General features: G+C 38.4%; 1 protein-coding gene across 1 annotated transcript in view; it reads left to right on the top strand.

Moving 5' to 3' along the window:
* The window catches only part of PEPD (peptidase D), a 251,936-nt gene that overhangs the window by 57,268 nt on the left and 171,930 nt on the right, over positions 1–22,738 (top strand). Inside the window, exons 5-7 of the mRNA XM_031954371.1 lie at positions 4,879–4,926; positions 6,845–6,906; positions 20,690–20,734. Coding sequence (XP_031810231.1) covers positions 4,879–4,926; positions 6,845–6,906; positions 20,690–20,734 — 155 coding nt within the window. The remainder of the gene's footprint in view (positions 1–4,878; positions 4,927–6,844; positions 6,907–20,689; positions 20,735–22,738) is intronic.

The following is a 22,738-nucleotide window of genomic DNA, read 5'->3' on the forward strand; positions in this document are numbered from 1 at the left end:
TTAATGAATATGCTAATTGTTCTTCAGTATTGGTCATTAACTAGTGACAGAGATTTAGGGTACAAAATAGATGATTTTTGCCTTTTAGACCTAATTCTATCAGGTACATCCTTAGATATAGGTAAATGAAGCTTTAAACATGTCCAAGTATTTCAGGCCCTGAGGGCACCATTTAGTGAACAGTAGGAAGTAATTTAGAGTTAATACACTTACCAGAATACTTCACATGCAGAGAGCAGCTGATTCAGCTAGCAGAATGGGGCACATTAGAATTGTGTGTTTTCATTCCTGAGTAGATCTGATCCCTTCTATATCTGAAGAGTCAAAAGAAGTTTGTGTTCAGGGCACACATACACTCTGACCATAATAATTTCCATGAGGCTCATCAGTGGAGAGACTGCTTGATGGAGAACCTTGGGGACTTTATGACCTCACCATAGACAGTCATGGATGCTACTCTCTTCTTTTCCCTAAGTTGGCTGATTCCTCACAAATAAAACTCCAGCTTCATCCTCTTAACTTAGCCCAAATAGAAACATTTACAGAAATAGCGAACAACTGCAATTGCACAGCCACGGTTTCCCTTCCAAACTCTCCCATGAACAGATGTTCTCCGTGGGCTTGTGCACCTGGCCATCTTTAGAAAAGTAAGGAATTCAAAAGCATCTTCTGCCAAGAGCTGGGGCTGACTCCTCTGTGTAACTGCTTGGGTAACAGAGTCTGACTTTCTCCACACCCAGTCTCCCCTGTAGAACAAATCTCTCTCTTTGCTTGGCCTGGAGAGCATTTTCTTTCCAAGAAAGAGTTTTGAGGGCTTTCTTGATGTAGGGTTAAGGAAGATATGGTGGGATAGCCTTTTCTGTGCTTCTTGGAGATGATTTAGGGTGGGATGTTGTGGGGAATGAAGCTTTCATTTGGGGCTGGCATCTGGGTGGCTCTGGAAAAGCAAACCAGGTGCAATTAACTTCACCATCTATTTCATGCTCATTACTGCCTTGGTTTCTTTGTTTATATTATTTCTCCTTGCATTGAAAGACCTCCTTCCTTTTCAGTGTCCCTTTAAATCCTGGAACACTTGGTTAGAATTTCTCTCTTCCTGAAGCCTTCTCTTACTGACTTGGATCAAAATACTCTTGGAATCAGAAACAGCTAGACTTGAATCTTGTCTCAGTCAATGACTAGCTGTATGATCCTGGACAAGTCACTTAGCCTATCTCTGCTTTAGTTTCCTCATTGGTAAAATGAAAACAATAATAGCAACTATCTGTTAGAGTGACCAAGTGAGATAATATATGTAAAGTACTTTGTAAACATTAAGGTGCTATATAAATGTTAGCATTATGATTATTATGATTAAAATATGTCTTTTCTCATCCTTTTGGAATACAGTCTCATTTAGTTTAGCACATGATGTACCTTGCCTAGTAGTATTTTTTGGCTATTTTTATCTTCTTATTTTCCCAAAATATTATATCTTCTTTCCCAGGTCTCCCATAGTGCCCAGCTCTGAATAAATCCTGCTTTTCCTATATCTTTAGGCGCCATGCTCTTTGTGATATCTAATAATGATTAGGAATTGTATTAATATGGATATGACCTGTCATTTTAACATCCTTGATTGGAACATCTAAAATAATTTCAAAAATTATTTGCATGCATGAAACAAGGTGTCTTGCCAGTTATCTACAGTCTCTTTAAGCATCCAAGGCAGTGAGGAACCCACTGAGTTTGAATTGTGACTTGTTGCTGCTCCAATGCTAGTCACATGGACACTCTTTTCACATTTTGTTTCTGCTCTGGTAAGATACATCTTAACATCAGTGTCCTTTGAAGCCCCAGATATTAGTATGTCCTCTCTCTTAAACCTTGAAGTATACGTGGTCTGTTGGCTAATACTAGGTGCCTTAGGAACTGGAATCCTGGAGTTTATACCTGATGCTGCCAGTGATTTATTTCTGTGATCTCTGTTGAATCCATCTCTGTGCAACAGCCTACTCAACCACTGACTGGCATTTTTATTTCAAGATGAAAAAAAAAATTCATTAAAAAGGGGAAGGGGGGAGTACAAAATTCTAATAAATTGGTTTACAATTCCAGTGCTTTTCAGTAAAAATAGAGGCATTCTTTGCTATAAGAAAGGAGGACTCCTGAATGGTGAACTTAGAGGCTAGGGGCCAGTTTTCATTTTTAACAGCATCCTTTGTGTCTTAGCTCCCAAGAAGGATTTATTGAGTAGACTAAAGTAAGCAGAAAGGAGCCTTACCTTAACCTGTCTAGTCCACCTACCTCAACTGTCTCTTGAGAGTATACAAAAAGAGTCAATTCCACAAAAAATGAGATGGAGTCTGTAAAATCTCTTACCCTTTTGCTCTTTTAACTCCCTTGGGAGACAGGACAGGAAAACAGATTGCTAAGCTCTGGGAATTTGGAATAATACTTCATCCCTAGAATGAATAGTTATTTATGATCAAGACAATCATAGAAGAATGGATGGTGGAGAGAGGCAGGAATATTACCTTTCAATTGGCTCAGTTGGATTTTGTGTGCCCCCAACTGTTAGGATATCCCAGGATGACAGGAAGCTCTATGAATTTCCTCTAGTATGTATGTAAGAAAGAACTTTCTAATAAAATTGCATCCAGTGGTCACATTCAAAGCATTTTCAATTAACTGTAAGATATCCACAAATGTGGAAAAAGTTGAAAAGAACCTCGAAAGGTGACAAAAATAGCTATCTCAGAGCTCCTGGTATTTAATTTGAAAAATGTTAGTACTTTGCTTTCCTCTCAGTGGCTTTGTATATATTTTATAGCTATCTGTGAACATGTTGTATCATGACTCTCTCCTCGACCCCCATCTTTACTCCTTATAGAATTTAAGCTTATTGAGGGCAGGAGCTGTGTTTCTTTTGTATTGTATGTAGTAATACAGTATTTGTGTTATATGTAGCACCGAGTAGCATGTAGTACTGGGTAGGTATTAATAAGTGCCTTCTGACTGTATGAATACCTCATTAAGGCTTATTAGCTTAGTATTGTCTGTGAAGTTTAGGTTATTAGTTTAACAATTTTAAATTCATAGGCTTTAAAGCTGGAAGGAAATTTAGAGCCCAACTCCTTAACTTTACAAATAAGGAAACTGAAACCCAGAGAGTAACTTGTCTAAGGTGACATGAGTAGTAAGTGGCTGAATTTGGATTAGAATTCAAGTCTTCTGACTCCAAACCCGGACTTCTTTCACTTGTTTTATAGTTATTTGCTTTCCTCAGGTGCCCTTTAATTGTTCTCAAGTTATAATGGATGCAGAGCATAAGCAATGAGTCACAGCTGACATCAAGGAAAGAAAGAGAAAAATCTAAAAGACCAAAAGAACTGGAAACATGTATGATTTAGTGTAGGAACAAACTGCCCTTCTTCTCAGACACCAAGGATATCTCTGTATGTATCACAGCCCATAATTGTCATAGGACAATAATTTATGCTCATAATAATGACCGAATCATCAAGAAAAGGTTAAAGTACATTCAGTTAATGCTCACTGTTCAACAAGGCAAGAGGTAGGTTATAAAAAAAGAGAATTTACCTTACAGTAGTCATTATTTTTCAAAATGTTTTTGGCTCTTTAAAGATAATACTAAAACTAGTTTTCTGGGGGAAAAAAATATCACTCATTCAGAGACTTTGGCCTCCGTGTATGGCTGATCAGTTCAAAATCACCGACCTTGGGTCTGTCATTAATGCAACAAAGGTCATTTAATCACATTCCCACAGACTGAGTAACATTGGAGTAGCAAACGACCTGGTTGAGAACTTTGGTCTGGTGCTACTGGGAAGTGGTTGCACACTCTCAAAATGGAGCAGTGAACCCACAAGGCATTTTCCCCATGCTGTGTTTGTCTCCTTTCCCCTTAAATTGTCACAAAAGCCAGTCTGCCTGAAAACACTGGCTACCATTTGAAGGAAAGCAAGGGCATTTAGTGGGCAAGCTTTCATAAAAGTTAAGAGGTCCCAAGGGACCGCCGGCCTATGGAAATGAGAGTTCCAGGTTGACACTGATGAGCTGTTTGGTGAGGGTTCTCAATGTTTAGTGGACAAAATATAGCATTGTGTGTTCCTTTAATTTTTTGTGGCATGAGAACAGAATATGCTGATGACTGTGAGCTGCTAATGGGTCTCAATGGAAATGATAGAGGACTGGAGTCAGCATAGGCTTGGAAATGCTTCATTGCCCCCAGAGGTAACTGGGGTCCACTCAAGCAGTTGTAATCAATAAAAGATGATCCACTGCACTGAACAACAAACATACAGCTTACAGCTGTGTCAGAGAGGAGCATTGGCCTGCACCAGCTTTATTGGGCAGCACGGTAATGGCCACATTTCTCTTGCATTATTCTTGACTTCTGTGTCCTGATAGTCATCTTGGAGGGAAAAAACCATTAGCCTACACATTTGTTATCTCCTGTCCCCGCTCTCTTTCCCAAGGACAATAGCAGATGTAATTCCCAAATGCTATTACCTCCCTTTGTTTCAACTACTGTAATTGTTAGAAATCATTACGTGATGGTAAATGGAGACAGATCGTGACAAGTCTACAAGATACACTGCTGTTAACACATGTCCCTGGGGTGGTTCTATTTTTTTTGTTTGTTTGTTTTGTTTTTGTTTCTCTTCTAAATGATCGTGGTTCCTAGTATCTAGGAAAGAAAGGAATGATGAAACTGAAGAGAATCTTTTTCAAACCAATTTGCTTTTAATTGCCTAACAAGAAACCTGTGACTTCTGTGGGTGGCCTTGGTAACTTTTTGCTTCTAGGGTACTTGCATCATGTCTTTTTAATGGATTCTAATAACAAATTGCAATTTTCTGTTCTAAATTTTAGATAGCCAAAGTCTTGGCTTCATTGAGTCCATCGGTTCTTCTCACTCTGGTAAGTGATGCTTGTTTTTTTCAGAGACTTTTTGGTAGCTTGTGTTAGTTTGCCACAGAGGTTAATGAATTGTAAACCTTTCTCTGTGTAGGTAAGTCATATAGTAGTGAAGTGCAAAAAAAAAAAAAAAAAAAAAAAAAAAAGAATGAATATTTAATGAGTTCCTTCACCATTTGATTAAATCTCATCAATAACTTGTGGAAATCTCATTCCATTGTCACTATTTGAGGATCTTGGGGTGAGGACACCCTGTTGGCTATCTCTTCAATATGCCATATGGCAACTTCCAAGTGTGACTGACTAGTAGAACACAGAGGTGCCACCTTATTAAAAGAGTAAAGCTAGAACAAGAAGAGAGTACTGACAAGTACAGCAAATAAAGCACCAGCACAGATGCACTGGGCTAAATTTCATGGCAAAAGCATGATGGGATTGAGGCTCAGGATGTGTGAGATCTAGTCCTTACTCTGATGTTACTCCATTGTGTGGCCATGGGCAAGCCATTACCCTGCCTAATTTCCCCATTTGGAAAGTGATAGACTTAAATCCCTTCTAACCCCAATATTTCATATTTTAAAATGTGTAAATGTTAGAGTTTCAGTTATTTTTTACTTTACTTTCTCCCTGCAATTCTTAGGGAAAATTAAAAGGAACATCAGCATAAACTCATTATATTTTATCCATTTTGAATTTTCTTTGATAAAGAAGTTATATTTTGAATTGAGCATTTCAGCAGAGTAAGGCTCTGAAGGTCAGTTGCCTCAGCATCTTCCTTTAGCATTTGTAACTATCATATGTCCAGAAGGAATTTAATAAAGTTATATTGGGGATGGTTGGTGATTGTATTAGGACTGTGATGTGGGAAAACCTTGGTTTGAATTTCCACTTGAAGTAATCTACCATTTTATATCAGTGGAATTTCTTCCATTTTCTTGAAGTCCTAGTTTTTAAAATAGAAAAATGCATCTCACTTTACTTGCCCAGAAGATTTTTTTCTTCTTCATTAGTTGATCTTTACAGAAACAGTTTTTCTTAATTTTTTTTTATAACACTTCTGGCAAGGTGTCTCTGTTGAACTGTTGTTTTGACTGCTCAGCAGAGAAGTTATATTGGATGATTATGGGGCAAAGAATTGTTTTAATGTGTTCTATTTGTGGAATAAAATCAGACAGTTTCTTGGGGAATAGACATTATTTTAAAATCTCTTGCTAATCTAACAATGACTCATTTTTTACCTCTGAATCACTATTTATTTTTTCTCTTTTTTTCTTCTGTTGTTCCTTCCAGAGTTTCTCTATCACTGGGGAGGGAAAAGGAAATAGTACATCTTGGTGGATTTACAGTATTAAATGCTTGTCGTGTATAAGATTTCTTATCTTATAGATGGACTATATTGACAATACTCTCTGGGATCTATTAATGTTAATGGGATTTGTGTGTGCAGAATAAAGGGAAACTAGATTTGTCATCCATGGCTGGAGATTTAGAATCCTCAGGCCTTTCGTTACTCCCTCCTTTAGTTAGTGAACTGCCTAGCCATTAGCTGACAATTGCCCTTATTGACTCACATGGGGAAACTTTTATGAAGGATCCTGGGACATCTGTTATGTTGTCTTACCTTTCCCTTCCCCAAAGTGCTGTAGGCAGCTTGTGGTTTTGCATCATTTCACTCATGTGAGATGAGAGGAGAAAGTAAACAAAACCAGAATTAAAAGTTATTCAGTTAAATAGTTTCAACTTTTGGGGAACAGGAAAGATGGGAATTGGCTTTTGAAGCCTTTGTTAGTGTATCATCCTGCTCACTCTTTGTGGTGCTTGTGTGGGCTGAGTAATCAAAATTTTGGAAATCCAGAAGTTAAGATGATTTGGAGCTTGTACTGACAAAGATGGCTCTCTTTTGTCTTCTCCTCCCTCTCAGCGTGGTGTTAATACGGACAGTGGCAGTGTCTGCCGGGAGGCTTCCTTTGAAGGCATCAGCCAGTAAGTTAATACCTGGGTTAGGATTGGGGGTAGGGGGAGAAGGGAAATCAGAATGGTGAGGGGTCATGGGGGTTTTTGCACATCTTAATGAATCATTATGTTCTATCCAATTAAGTTTTCTTACAAGTGTTTCCTTAACTACAAATTAATTGTTAAAACCAGAAATATTTTTTTTAGAACAAGCTTGCTTTAGTATGTTTAGAAAATGTTCAGAAAAATTGACTGCCAGAAAGCCTTTCAAGTTTTAGTTTAAAGGAAAAACACTGTGCTTCTACTTTGTTCTAACCTAAGCAAGTACGTGACACTCAGTACTTAATGAACACTAGTAGAGAAGATTCATTTTCCTTGAAACATGTGATTCCCTACTTTTGGTGTATGTTCTTTGAGCCCCATTTTCATCCCTCTACCACAGTCCAATGTCTAGATGACCTCTTCTTGCCTAGATTATGTTTTTAAAAATCAAATTTTTATTGATATTCTTTGTTTTTACACATCTATATTTTCTTTCATTTCTCTCCTTTCCTCCCATCTTTTCCTCCCCCCTCTGCCTTCCTCTTTTCCCTTTCTGTTTCAGTCTCTGTCTCTGTCACACACACACACACACACACACACACACACACAGACTCTTGAATCACTTAATTGGTATCTTTGTCTTCAGTCTTGATCTGAGAGCCTATATACTCTGCCAGTATTTTCTTTCTGCATAACTTTGTTCATGTTGTTTTCTCTGCTTACAAACATTAAGTGACTCCCTGCTGCTTACTAGATGAAGTCTAAACTCTTCAGTCTGATATTCAAGACCCATAAAATAACTTCACCTTACTTACCCAAGTGAGTTTCCCATTCTTCTTTAGGCATTTTCTGTCCCTCTGCACATATTGTATACATTTTCATGTATACATGTTTCTGCTCATGCTATTTCTCAAATACTTGGATAAATATATTTATCCATTAAGATTAAATTCAGGTCTCACCTTCAGCAAGTAGATCTCAACCCTCCTTGATCTGCCTTTTCTGTTTCATTTAATAAATATCATTGAGCACTTGGGGAAACTACTCTGGTCATCAATTTCAGGCAAAGGAAACAATGAATAGAGTTATAGAGACAGGAAATTGGATTATATTTAGAGTATTTAGAGAGAATATAGGAATCAATGTTGTGACTGATAGATATGGAAAATTAATTGGAGCTAAATTAGTACAGGATATCTAGGTTTCAGAATCATTTTTTTGTAGTGCTAAGGAAACTTGGGGAGTAAAAGATCTCACTGAAGAAGAGAATGTATTGAGAGAATTGCAGAGATCTAAGAATTTATCTCTTTTCATAGCCAACTTTAAAGAGTTAAAGGAGAAAGAGAAGGCAGTTAAGAAAAGGAATCAGGAGTGGTCATAAAGCTAGTAAGGGAACTAACTAGCAGAATACAGTGTTTGAAGAGTTCTGTACAAGAAAGTTAACAGAGTCAAAAGCATAAAAACATGAAGTTCAAGATGAACCATGACCAAAAAAAGAACCTTTGGTGAAACAATTAAGAGTTCATTGGTAACCTTTAAAGAAGAAATTCATTTGAGAAAGTAGTTTCTTGCCCACCTAGGTCATAAGGTGGAGTTAAGGAATAAATGAAATTAAGACCTGTTCTAGAAAGTTCTGGGCTAGCCTCAAAAGTTCCTGAACAACTTTCCTAAGTTTATTCCATATAGCATTTCTATTAGTTTTGAATTCTTTAATTTTTAAAGATTTATTCACAAATCTTGTCCTTAACTAGATTGGAAACTTCTGAAACACAAGGAACAATGTCCTTTTTTTTTTTTTTCTTCTCCTTATCCTCCATTATGATGACAAAACCAGTCCTTTGAATAAAGCAGAATCTCAAGAAATACATATTGGATAGAACTTGAAACCAAGTTTCCATTTTAAGATTTGAGGGTCAAGGCTATGTGAATAAGTGTTATCCATAGTTCAATATTTATTGAATATCTGTGCAGCATGGGGCAATTTGTGATGTACCAATGAGAAGGAGGCGACTACAGGACATAGAGAAAACTTGTAGTATAGATCAGACTTTACACAAACAACAATTAGTGATTCCCCCTCTTTCATTTCCTGGCCTTTTAGATGTAAACTGGAAGCAGTGTGGGAAATGTACAAATAATTGCTTTTGTATAACAGAGATTCCCTTTCCTAGATATGGTAGATGGTGGCGGTGACCAGGGAGCTTGCTCAATTCAAAGACCTTGAGGGAAGAAGTTTTCCTTTTTCCCCACCACCTGAGTGGGCTCAGTTTGTGATATGATGTTCCATACTTGTGACTTAACTCTCCCTTTTGCCTTTTGTTGTTTCTCACAGCAGGAGGGGATGCCAGTAATTGATTTTGCTTTCCCTCCTGCAACAGGCTGTAGTTTGAGCCACACAGTAGTCCTCTGGCCTTCTTCCTTTCCTTTCCAGTATCCTCCATGTGTCACTCCTGGAAATAAGGCATTCACCTTATACAGACTGTTTAGATGTCTTATTCTGGGAAAACAAAATATTAAAATATGTTCTTGGGTGTCAACAATTTTAGCCCTGAGGCAGGCTACCAGCTATTTGTGAGCACCTGGAATGCACGCACTTGTGTGTGTGTGTGTGTGTGTGTGTGTGTATGTGTGTGTGCTCACTTGTGTGTTTATATTTGGGGATGCCCCTGGTGAGCAGCCCTGTTAAGAGTTCAATTGAGATAGTATCCTTAATGAATGTTTACAGTTTTCCTATTTTATGTAGAACGGAACCTTACTGAAATTTGGCCCCACACAGCTTTTTCTTGTGTCAAGGTCACCTCTGCACGTTGCTTCAGACAGCTCCAAAGGCTTAGAGTGAATGTTTCACTTGTGATGGGTTACTTTTACCTTCCTCCCTTTCCTAGATGGAAAACCAGCCTCAGGGGTCAGTCAGCGGCCTGGAACAGAGCTAGAACAGAACAGAACAGATATGTAGCATCCAATCCTTTTGATTCCATGGCTTCTACCAGTTTGTCATTTATCTGATGACCAAAGGCAAGCTACTGGACAGATATTATTGTCTGTGGTTGTTTGCTCCTCAGAAACTGCTACTCTTCTGCCTGCTCTTTGCCCTCTGACCAGGCTGAACTCAATCCATAGACATTTATCAGGTACCTACTAAGTGACTGATATTGTGGTAAATACTGAGGCTACAAAAAGAGACAAAAAAGGCAGCCCTGTTCCCAAGGACTTACAATCTAACAACAATACAAACACACACACACACACACACACACACATACATATATATATATATTTATATATATATAAAGCAAGCAATATAGAGGATAAACAGGAATTGGTTAAAAGAGGAAAGGCACTGATATTAAGAAGAATTGGGGAAGGAGGTAGGATCCTAGTTGGGATATAAAGGAAGCCAAGGACATCAGTATCGGAGTGGAGGAGGGCATATGCTCATGGGTAATTTTGGCTATGGCTTTGGAGTCGGATTGGGGTCTTCACATTAGTGTGCTGATGAGGCAGCCATAGAAGGCAAGCTAAGAATGTCCTACCAGTGATGGGGCTGCTTTTTCATCAACACTGGCCTTTAGGGAAGATGATAATGTGACATCCCACACCCACTTCACTTGCCACACAAAAACCCACCCTCATACACACTGAGTTGTAATGTCATAAGCAATATTTTTGGTGAAGTAAGTTAGTGACAGAAAAAATAACTTATAATTATTTATAAGTATGAGCTGTGTGAATTTATGTGCCTTGTGTGTGATGTAGGGATGATTAGGAAGGATTATGAGCTCATAAATATGTATCACTTTCTCCCAATGATAAAAAAGATTGGAGCGGGGGAGAAGTGAATATCACACTCGCTTCTTTTCATCTTACAAATCTCCAGTTTCCTCCTGGGAATTTCCCTAATGCAGTTTGTGTGTCTCTTCACTTCTCCCTGATTAACCCAATTCATTGATATGCCAGCTCAGGAAGCCTGCTTGGCGTTCAAGCTTGCCTGCTTCTCCTCTCAGCTTGTTATTTTTACTTGATCTGGCTTATTGGTGATGGAGGAAATATGCACACACAATCCATGTGCAGACTTCTGGGCTGGCCTGTCCTTTGAGGGAGGTCTGAGGGAAGATCTGCCCTTCCCCCATACCTGGCCAGAAAGCCCAGACTCCTAGTGTGGCAGCGGAGGTGGGCCCCCTGAAGTTGTTGTTTCTCATTTATATCTGAAAAGAATCTGCTTTCAGTGACTCATGCCAATTTCTCCCCTGGCATCTCTGCAAAGAGAACAGATTTTTTGACGTCAGACAGAGAGAACGGATCTTTTTTGCTGGAGGGCTGGGCTGGCCTCCTGTGTTTTCTCCCACCTTCTCTACTGACTCCCCTTCGGTTGTCAGTGAAGGAGTGTGGCCCTTTGGAAGATCTAGGTGGTAGCCCAGTCCTTAGTTTAGGGTGGCAAACTGCCTTGGGGAGGGCACTCTGCAGAAGGAATGCCTCCCACTCCATCCCTTGCCTATTTATTGCCTTTGTTCTTGGCTTGGCTTGGGAAGTAGAGAGTAGTCATAAAATTTAGAGATGGAAGGAAATGTTACCAGAAGAAAGGTTATGAGCTCAGAAATATGTGGTACTTTCTCCCAATGATTAAAAGAATGTTGATTTCCTCACCACATTACCGATGAGGAAACTGAGGCACAGAGGAGTGCCTCATATAAACTGTACTGAGATTCAAACGCACACCCTCCATTTCTGACTTTAATCTTCTTCAGTGCTTGGCACAATTCCTGGCACTTTAGAAGCACCTAATAAACACTTATTGAGAGGTGACTGACATCACTCCTTCTGTATCTGCGTAGAAGAGACTTTTTGGACACTGTGTTTCATATCTTGACCCTTGTGTGCCCTCTCCTCTCTCCTTTTCAGTGCCAGATTTAGGATTCTCAGCATTCTCCTTAGTCCTTACTTTGTTTAGAGGGAAGGGCATTGATAAGCTGATTTTTCCTATCTGTAAAAAAAGCCAGAGCTCCCCTAGCTCCTGAAGCAATGGCACTCCTTAAAGTCACCATCTTCAAAGAACTCTTCCCAGGTTGAACTGTTTCCTTGAGAGAACCCAAAGTCAATTGTATCCCACCTTCGTGGAAGGATGTTCTAAGCCTGCTTTCATGGGTCTCTCCCTCTCATACACTCAGTAAAACATTCTGCAAAGATGGCAGAAATTTTATGTTTTCAGGAGAGAAAACAAGGGATGGGATGGGGGAAAATTAGAACTTGAACTTGAATTTTTTTGAAAAAGACTTCTGCTTGAAAATGATGAAAATAAAACAATCTGTGTTACCTTTATAACATGTCTTGCATATGTCCCCTTCTGCCTTCATCCACAGGTGAATACCCTTATCTCTCATGCCTAAACCATTGAAAAGAGCCTACTGGTGGGATCTGCCTCAAGTCTCTTCTCATTCCTATAAGTCCTCTACTGAGATGTGAAAATGCTTTCCTACAGTCACATTTGACTCTGTCACACCCTGCCTGCCCACTGAGAAATCTCCAGTGGTTCCCTCTGGAATCAGATGTGTAGGGCTCAGATTCCCTCACAACCTGCCTTTCCTCTTTTAGTCTTTTTACACCTTACACTCAACCCTCCAACCCCATGCACTCTGTACTACAGTGACATTGGCCTCTTTATTCCTATACTCCATCTCCTGGATGTGGACATTCTTTCTGTCTGTCTCTAGGCCTGGAATGTTCTCCCTCTTGATCTTCATCTCATCATCATTCTCTGCTTTCCTTCAAGTCCTAGGTAAAGCTTCATCTTCCAACAGAAGTCTTTCCCAAGGTCCCTTGATTCTCACATCTTCTTTCTGTGGATTATTTCCAGTTTATCCTGTATATAGCTTGTTAGTACATAATTATTTGCATGTTGTCTCTCCCTGTTGGATTGTAAGCTCTTTGAGGGCAGGACTGCTTTTTGTTTTTGCCTTTCTTTGTATCCATAGCACTTAGCACTATGCTTGACACATAGTAGGAGATTGATAAATGTTTAACTGATATCAATTCATTAGAATATATTCAATGGCAGTCAAAGCTTACATACTGACTCTGAAACATCATTTAATTCTTTACCAGGCAGGAATGTACTCCATAAAAATAGATTTTCACTGTGTGAATGGAAACGGGCTTCATGGTCTAGGATACTCCTGGCTGATTTGGGGGCTAGGCCATCCCCTTGCTCCCTTTACTTGCTCTGTCTCAGGATGGCACTTTATTATGTCTCTTCTTTGAGTATAGCTTTGTACTTAACAAAAGTTCATGGCAGGGGATACATGCTTGTGGCCTGGACAAGTGTATTTACAGCCATTGGTATTGAAATGCCTACTCAGGCAGTCAGAGCTCCACAGCAGTTAGTGGTTTGAAGGGTTCTGAAATCTTTGTTGTATGAGGATATATTTCTTCCCGCACCCACAGGCCAAACTCTTCATTGATTTTTTTTCCCCTCTTTTTTCTCTTTTCTGCTCTGTGTGTGTGAGAGAGGATTCCTGTCTCTCTACATCTCTGCTATATCATTTTGTGCTGCCAGTCTTCCCATTTCTCATCTGCCTGGTTCCCTGCCCCGCCATTTGCTGGTTTGGGGGGGCTTATTAGTCCTAGTATTCCTTAGGTCTAACTGCCTCTGCCCATAGTAGATAAATGTATCTAGTTGGCTCACTGAACAATGTCCAGTTTTTTTTTCCCTTTGATTGTTACCAACCTCTGCTTTCATGATCTTGACCCATTTCCAGTGACCCATCTTCTTTTCTCATTAAATCTACCTGAAGTAGATTGAGCTGTTCTCAGGCTCTTGAAGCTGTTTGATAAATTGTCTCAGTGCTTTCTTCCTTGCTCTGTGATAGCTCAATTGAAAGACACCAAGAGTGGGCTTTAAAAGGGGGCCCTGCCTTGTTTCCCAAATTCCTACAAGCTGGGTAGAGATGAAATTTGTTCTTGGGGACCTTTTTCTGTTTTCACCAGTTCCATCTGTCTCTCTTTCTTGGGCCTTTCTCTCTAGTGCTGTTTGGCTAAGGATAATAATAGCCTGTTTTCCTAAGCAAGATGAATCTTCTGTCCTTCTCCTTTGGGGAAGCTTAGCTGCTTTTGTCACCAACTGCCTTGTCACTACCATAATGATGTTGCTTATTTTCCTTTTGGTTTGCTACAGAGTGACTTTGGTTAGCTGTATGTTACAGTTGCCTAAAAAGTTCTAAAAGTGACCTAACTCTGACTCATAAGATCCCTTACAAATTGGTATAGTCAGGCATTTGATAATCAGAGTTGCTATGACACAAGCCTTTGCTATACTATCAGGTATTAGATAAGTTTGATTTATTATCAGTCTCATATTATATGTTTTCAACAACATGTTCAAAGATTATTTTAAATGATCTGATTTTAAATATTACTAAATAATATTGCAATTGTAAATATTACTACAATTAACAAGGCACTAAGCATGGCCAAACTGGCCACCAAATATATAAAATGTATTTTCCTATTATATTTCAATAGTAGTCATGTCTTTCCAACATTTTAAAATTCACATCTTAATGTATTTTCTTGCAACTCTCAAATTCAACAATTTTATATTTAACTTATTATTTTAAACAGAATTAATTTGTAATAAATTGTCTTCAAATATGCAAGGCAATTTAAGTAAAAATAGAAAAAGATAAGAAACATGTTTATCCTGAATAACCAATTCCTATGAAAATGGAAAATGACTTGAATACAGAGCCCTTAATAATCCTCACTTCAGTGGCCTCAATGTTGCTTGTTAGAAAGTGAATAAAAAATCAGGCTTTCATGGTCTCTGAAATTAGCAAATTACCAAAAGATAATGTAGACAATTTTTCTTTCCATCTTTCACACAACCCAAGTCCAAATCTACAAAACACATATGAACATATAACCTCCCTCTCTCTTGAAGGAAAGACTCTTCTCTGGAAATTACCACTTCATGTCCAGATAGTTCCAAGTTCAAATTACTCTCTTTGGTGTTCAATCCTCTTTGAGAAGAGGTCCACACTTTTCCCCCAACCTTCTCTTTTCCGCTTTCCCAACTGAAATCTTTTACTTCAGCTAGATCCATCGCTTTCTGGTTTCTTGCACACATCATATTCATTTCCCACTTCCATGCTTCTGATCACATCATTCAGCCTATTTGAAATGCCATTCTTTCCCTTTTTCACTTATATAAATTTTAGCCTCTTTTTTGAGGCCCAATTTGAATCCTATGTATTGTTATTAAAGGCTCAAGAGATTTCTCTTATTTCTTCCTTAAGTCTTCCAGTTAAAAAGGTTCTTTCCTTTCTCAAATATTCCTAGAGCATATTAGGATCTCTCTCTTGACCTCATTCACACTTTAAACTAGCATTACATTTATCTACATACATATCATATACTCTTCCTTTCAACAGAATCATGATGGCCTAGGGCATTGTCATTTTTTGTCTTAGTTTTCATCAAAATCTAGTCCAGGGCTGTCAACAATTTAATTTCCTTGATAATTTCAGGCAATGTTGCTTACACCTCCCTGACTGATTTTATGTTGCTTCCCAGAATCAGAATGGTTGACCTGCAAGAGACTTTAATGATCACCTCATCATCCAACTCCCCTCACGTTACTAAGGCTCTAAAAGTGGCCATGACTTCTGCAAGGTCACAGAAGGAAGGCTTATAAAACTCAGGGATTCTCACTAAATTTGGTAGTTTCCCAATATGCCATGCTTTTGTGACTACATCCTAATTATATAGAACTTTTCTCTATATTAGATAATATAGAATGATGTTTTGGACATTATCCTGACATGATGCTCTATGGCATATGAAGGTGTCTTGATAACCTAGCCCCTCTGGGGAAAGATCACACTGTACATGGTCTCCCCCATCCAGCTTAATATAGAGTTAAGTTCATCAATAAGCTCAATAAATACCTGTTTAATTGAGCTGAAAGCATCCGTAGCATAAGTGGCACAAGTGGTATCATCTCAGGGCAGACAGTCCTTTCCCCCAGCCGTCCATCACCTCCTCAAGTTCTCCTTCCCTCTCTCCCATCTCCTGTCCTGTGCAGGCGCAATTCTACTGACAAGCCTGATGCTCCTTCTGTTTCCATACTTCTTCCCTCTCTTCACTACCAACCAATCTGAAGATTGCCGTGGCTCTTCCTGGCCAGTGCTTTATGAAGAAAGGTAGCACCAATGTGCAGCTGGCATGGTGCCTTTTTTTTTTTTTTTTTCCTTTTCTGGGTATGTTCTTTTTTTTTTTTTTTTTTTTTTTAAATTTAATAGCCTTTTATTTACAGATTATATGAATGCGTAATTTTACAGCATTGACAATTGCCAAACCTCTTATTCCAATTTTTCCCCTCTTACCCCCACCCCCTCCCCCAGATGGCAGGATGACCAGTAGATGTTAAATATATTAAATATAAATTAGATAAGCATACATGACCAAACCGTTATTTTGCTGTACAAATAGAATCAGACTCTGAAATATTGTACAATTAGCTTGTGAAGGAAATCAAAAATGCAGGTGGGCAAAAATATAGGGATTGGGAATTCAATGTAATGGTTTTTAGTCATCTCCCAGAGTTCTTTCTCTGGGCGTAGCTGGTTCAGTTCATTATTGCTCCATTGGAAATGATTTGGTTGATCTCATTGCTGAGGATGGCCAGGTCCATCAGAACTGGTCATCATCTAGTATTGTTGAAGTATATAATGATCTCTTGGCCCTGCTCGTTTCACTCAGCATCAGCTCGTGTAAGTCTTTCCAGGCCTTTCTGAAATCATCCTGTTGGTCATTTCTTACAGAACAATAATATTCCATAATATTCATATACCACAATTTATTCAGCCATTCTCCAACTGATGGGCATCCACTCAGTTTCCAGTTTCTAGCCACTACAAAAAGGGCTGGCATGGTGCCATTACAGAGTACATGTTTAATAAATATAGACTTTATATTTGTATTTGTGTAGTGTCTTAAAGCCCACAAAGCACCAATTCTCTCTCTCTCTAATATATATAAGATAACCCTGTTTTACATGAGGAAACTGAGGCTCATGGTAGAATTGACATGGATGAAGAGACAGCAAAAAGGACTGGGAAAGATCAGTTAAAAGTGAATCAGGAGAGGTCAATGTCACAAAAACCTAGAAAGGAGAGTGAGCCATGGAGAGAAGGTGATCGATGGTGTCATGTCAAAGAGCAAGGGTTCTGAGAAAAGGTCATAAAGATAGAGCAATTGGTAACCTTGTGATGTAAATATCAAATATTATTCTTATTGGTATTCATGGAATCTTAGGATCCTAGAACAGAGTTGGAAGGAGCCTTAGAGCCAATCTAGTTCAATCTTCTTATTTTTCAGATGAGGAATTTGGAATCCAGAGGGATTGACACTCCAAATCCACTGCTCTTTCCACTATATTTTGATCCTTTTTCTTTATTTTGTTAGATAAGATACTACTGTTATGCTTGTAAAGCTTAGGGTCTAGGGAAGAGATATGGCATACTGAGATAATTATAATGAATATTTATTTATTTAATAAGTAACATCAGCAAGGTACAAAACAAAGGATTATGTATGTCTTAGGGCTGGGGTTCTTCTTATAGTATCTTTCAATTTGTTGTTTTTCACCCACTCCCACCCACAGCCCTCATAGAGGGTATCCCAGAAGTCTTTATTCAATTAGCTTAAAGCTGCTGTAAGCCTTTTGGGATACCTTAATACTTAGTTTTCTTTGTAATCCTGTGCATTTTATTTTACACATTTAAAAGCATTATTCTGAGAAGGGTTTAATAGGCTACATCAGACTACCAAAGGAATCAGTGGGGGAAAAATCATTTAACAACCTCTACTCTGAACTTTTGTTACCAATCAGGAAAGACTAGGTAGAAGGTAGCATTTGAATTGTAGTTTAAAGAACAGGTAGAAACAAATAAAAAAGAGGGAGGGAAGTAGAGCATTCCATTCATAGGGTATTGTCATATCAAAGGCATGGATGTGGGAAAGCATACATGAAGCATATTTGAGAAACAGAAAAGAATTCTACCTCCATGTTGCCATTGTTTTATTGGTATGTACCCTGCCTTCCTTGTTAGAGCCTGAGCTTTTGGAGAAAAGGGAGCATAGAGAGCGAAGGGGGTGTTCAGGCCACGTTCCTGCTTTACCTTTTCCCGAGTCTTCATTTGCTTTTCAATTTCTTTTGCCTAGTGGGCCTTGTCCTTCAGGCAGACCAGGCTAAGCTGGCCGTGTACCTTAAAACTGCCCAGCCCAAGTTAGCGATACTCACCAACCTTGCAGTCACTAGCACGTTCTTCATTCCCTCGGACATTGCTTTCCCTAATGTCACGCTGACATTTGACTAAACGTGAGACAAAATCTAGGTTGTCTTCTTGATTTATGTTGCCTGCTCTTTTCTCTTCCCTGTGACCTGTTTATTCTTTTTTGAGTTTCTTGATGTCCTTTGTTTGCCTCTCTTTTATATTTTGTGAATAGGACTTTGACTTTCAAAAATTTCCCCCCCACCCCTTATTTTTTAAGATCTGGACATTTTGAACTAAATTGTTCTTTGTCATTATATACCCAGTGAGTGTTGGCATATTCTCATTGCCACAGGGAACGCTGTGATATTCCTAAGCTTCCTCCTCATCACATCCCTGGCTTATGGCCCATGATCCCCATGATTACTTGTTACATTGTTATAGCATTAATGTTTTCATTTCCTTCTTCATAGTAGATAGACAACAATAAAACATCCACAAAGATTCTGCTCAGTAGAAAAAAAAAAAACTAAGTGAAAGCTGTGTTGTGTCTGTGATCATACTTGCTTAAATCTTGCTCCCTGTCTGTTTTCATGAGTATTTGTCACTGGGTCTAATTCTCTGTGCCTGTGACTGTGAATATGTGATCATGTGTCTGACTTTCACCTTTTGCAAATTGAAGGTTGAACTTTGAGATATGCATTTTTTGTGACTGGCATTTTTGCTATATTTGGCTTTTGAGAAAATTTTGCTTTCTTCCTTTCCTCCTTCATGTTATACTATTTCCTAGCCAGCCCTAATTTTTTATGCAATTTTTTTTCCCTTGGCATTGTATGCCTTGTAAATTAACTTAAGTTGCCAGGTGTTTCGCATCCTTTATTAGTAAAGGCAAAGGAACTTTTCCAGATGGAAGTAAATTTGGTCTTTTTATGTATAGGTGACTTTGTGAAGGCTTAAATTCCATTTGCAACTTTGCCCAAAAAGCAAAGTTGTTGCTTTCATCCATCATGATGCTTACATCATTTAAAATAATTCCCATATTCTGGCTTTCACTGAGGAAACAGCTTGTTATCAATAACATGGCCTAGAAGCCCCTGCAGATAGTGAAAAAGATATTGGACCTGAAACCAGAAGAGGCCTGACTTTATATCCCATCCCTAAAACTTACTGTGACTATGGTTAGGTCCCCTAGTTCTTTGGGCCTATTTCCTTAAATGTGAAATGAGGATGACAGTAACATAGGATTAGTGTGAAGTTAAAAGGAAATAGCATATTAAAAAAAACTTTCAAAGACACAGCAACAAGATTATATATGATGATCAATTCTGATGGATGTGGCTGTTTTCAACATTGAGATGATTCAGACCAGTTCCAGTAATCTTGATGATGAGAACCATCTGGGAACTGAATGTGGATCACACATAGAATTTTCACTTATTGTTGTGGTTTGCTTGAATTTTATTTTCTTTCTCATTTTTCTTTTTTTACTTTTTGATCTGAATTTTTGTGTGTGTGATAAGAGAATTATATAAATATGTATGGCTATATTGGATTTAATATATATATTTTTACCATGTTTAATATATATTGGATTACATGCCATCTAGGGAAGGAGGTGGGGGGAATGGGGGAAAAATCAAAACACAAGATTTATCAAGGGTCAATGTTGAAAAATTATCCTTGTATATGTTTTGAAAATAAAAAACTTTAATAAAAAAATAACTTTACAAACCTTGCATCGGTATAGAAAAATATTAATTGTCATTACTTATTTCACCTAACAACCCCTGTGGGATGATTTCATAGCAGAAGGTGATTCTGTATTTGTTTTAGATCTGCTGTTGTCTGAGTGACTTCATCTATCCCAGGAATGTTATCATATTTAGCTTAATTTTTAAAAATTAAATTTATGAAGTGCTGTGAGCCACTCATACATGTGTTCTGCAAATAGAAGTGCTTGTTATTGCTACTGCTACATACTTCATGTAATTTTGGGGTCTCTTTGGTCATTTTGGTTTATAGTTAACTAATATTCTTGAAATGAGAACTAAATGTTATGACCCTAATTTTAGTGGATATTTGGCAAGAGTTTCTTTTCTTCCCTTGGAATCATTCACATCAAGCATTCAGAGGCCCTGAAAGGGTTTTCCAGAGGCAATTCTAGAAGATTTTAGTAGTTCAGTGGGTGATCAATCTATATATATGAATAGACGTTCTTTGCTACAGAGAACAAGGCTAAAGTTTGTTTTTATTTTTATCTTTTCTTGGTAATAATATTTTAAAAAATAACTTAGGTGGAAAGTTTTGCATGCACTTACTATTTTGTTCTGTTTTGTATTACAGTTTGTCACTTTTCTTGATCTATGAGCTTTTATTTAAGTAGTTTTTGAATTTTTTCTTAGTATCCAGCCCAGGGCTTTACACATCTTAGGAGCTTCACAAATGTTTGTTAATTGAATTGATGAATTTTATTTTATTTTTTTTATTTTTTTTTTTTTTGACAGGTTCAAAGTCAACAACACCATTCTTCATCCAGAAATTGTGGAATGGTGAGTGTTAATTCTTAAATTTATTTATCCCTCAGAAGTGGCCTTCTCTCTATCTTTGTTCTGGTGGATTAACAATGTCCTGTCAATATTTTCTTGACTCCTAAGAGATAAAGCATTAGGTCATGCTTCAGAAAGAAGTGAACTTTAATTCTAGTTAAATCCCATGGCTCTAAGATGAACTTTGCTTCATAAGAATATAGCCTAATGTTATGAAAATGAGCACCCGAAGGAGAAATGATTTGACACTTATTGCAAACAGCAGTTTTATAAATGTCACATCATTATAGCTTCCTTTGGGATGGGTTTTAATGGCATGGGTCCTTTGCTGTTCTCGTGACTGTAATAATTCTCAATGAAATCCATTGTAATCATCGTAATTGCCTGCCCAGAAATGAAAGTGATGCTGGATGGAGGGAGTGTTGATGTTTCTCCCTAATTATGGGAGGAAGTGAGGCTCAATATGAAATTGTCTTTCCCATGATGTCAATTACAACTTATTAGTGCATTCAAATGATACCACTGTGTCCTATTGGTTTTATTCCTTCTCTCTCTTCAGAAAGTGTGATTGTGCCTAGGCACTTAGCTCCATTTAAACCCTAAACAATTAGTACAGACCTGGGAGTCAGGGATCCTGGGCTCTACTCCCAACTCTGTTACTGATTCTCTATGTGACTATGGGCAAATCCCTTCCTCACTCGGGATCTCATTTTCCTCACTATAAAAGGAAGTCTTTCCCCCGTTTTCTCTCTCTTTCTCCTCCCACCAAGTGAATCATTCATCAGTTCTAATCAGAAACTCCACATTGGCTTTATTTAAGTAGCAAAGCCCTCTGACCAGTGGGCCAAACTTGTTTTTAGTCTTCTCAATCCCATACTCCCCAAGACAGGGTACATCTGTCTTCACAGTGGTGGGAAGGATTTATGAAGGAGAATACAAAGCGAAATTTTCCCCACTCTGCCAAAGAGGTTCCACATTTCTATCTCAGTGTCAGTATAAAAGGGTGGTAGGAAGAAGAGAAGGGCAAGCTGGTAATGAAGCAAAAAAAACATTTCTTTTTGCCTAGGCATTGTACCACCTGTTTCTGTTGCCGATTTACTTTGTTCACTGTGTATCTCAGGCATGGGATCAGTATTCATGCCCTGAATATGTAGCATGATACCTGAGGCAGGCAGCCCCTTAAGAGTACATGTGAACCTTGATTGGGATGAAGCCTTGACTTTGCATGATAGTCTGGTTCGCAGTGTAGATATAATATCATGCAAATGACTGTGAGAATTAGTGACATTAGAAAGCTTCTTGCAGCCATGCACCTGGTTTGCAGGTGGAGGGAATTGAGGACAACAGTGCTATGGCATTGAAAGTAGTGCCTACTGCAGGACTGAATCTGAGCAGTGATGGGTACTGGATTTCATTACTCATAGTCCTGATGAATGAATAGTATTGATGACCTGTTTTTATGGTGAAAGACATTTCTTTCTCAACTAAAATAAAAGAGGTGACCCCTACCCCAAGAAGATTTTATAATTGTCATAGTTTCTGCTCCTTATTAATTGTTTTGGGAGAACATAGGCCCCTCCTTCTGGCTTGGATCCTGGCAATTTGAGATGAATGCATAAAATTTGAGGCCCTTAGCACATTTCCTGACCACAGAAACCAATCTGGTTCTGTTAAATGCACCATCATACTGAGTACCTCAGTGTTTTGCTCCCATTGAGCCTCTCTTGAAAAGTCCAAGGTTTCAAGCAGCTCTGCCAGAATTGCACCTCTGATAGTGCAAAGGCCTGGATAATTCAAAGTTACTGCCTTACACATCTGTTTTGCCACTGGATACCATTTTGCAGTCAAGTTGGAGGAGGGATGAGGCTTGTAAAAGTGCCCAGGTCCAGATGACAGAGCTGCAGTTGCTGCTGATATATTGGGCCTTGCAATATGGCTCCTCATGTTAGTTGTTTACACACCTGTGCACACACTAACCTGTAAGGGCTCAGAGAATTTAGAATTTCT

Source organism: Sarcophilus harrisii, chromosome 2, assembly GCF_902635505.1.
Source record: "Sarcophilus harrisii chromosome 2, mSarHar1.11, whole genome shotgun sequence".
NCBI lineage: Eukaryota > Metazoa > Chordata > Mammalia > Dasyuromorphia > Dasyuridae > Sarcophilus > Sarcophilus harrisii.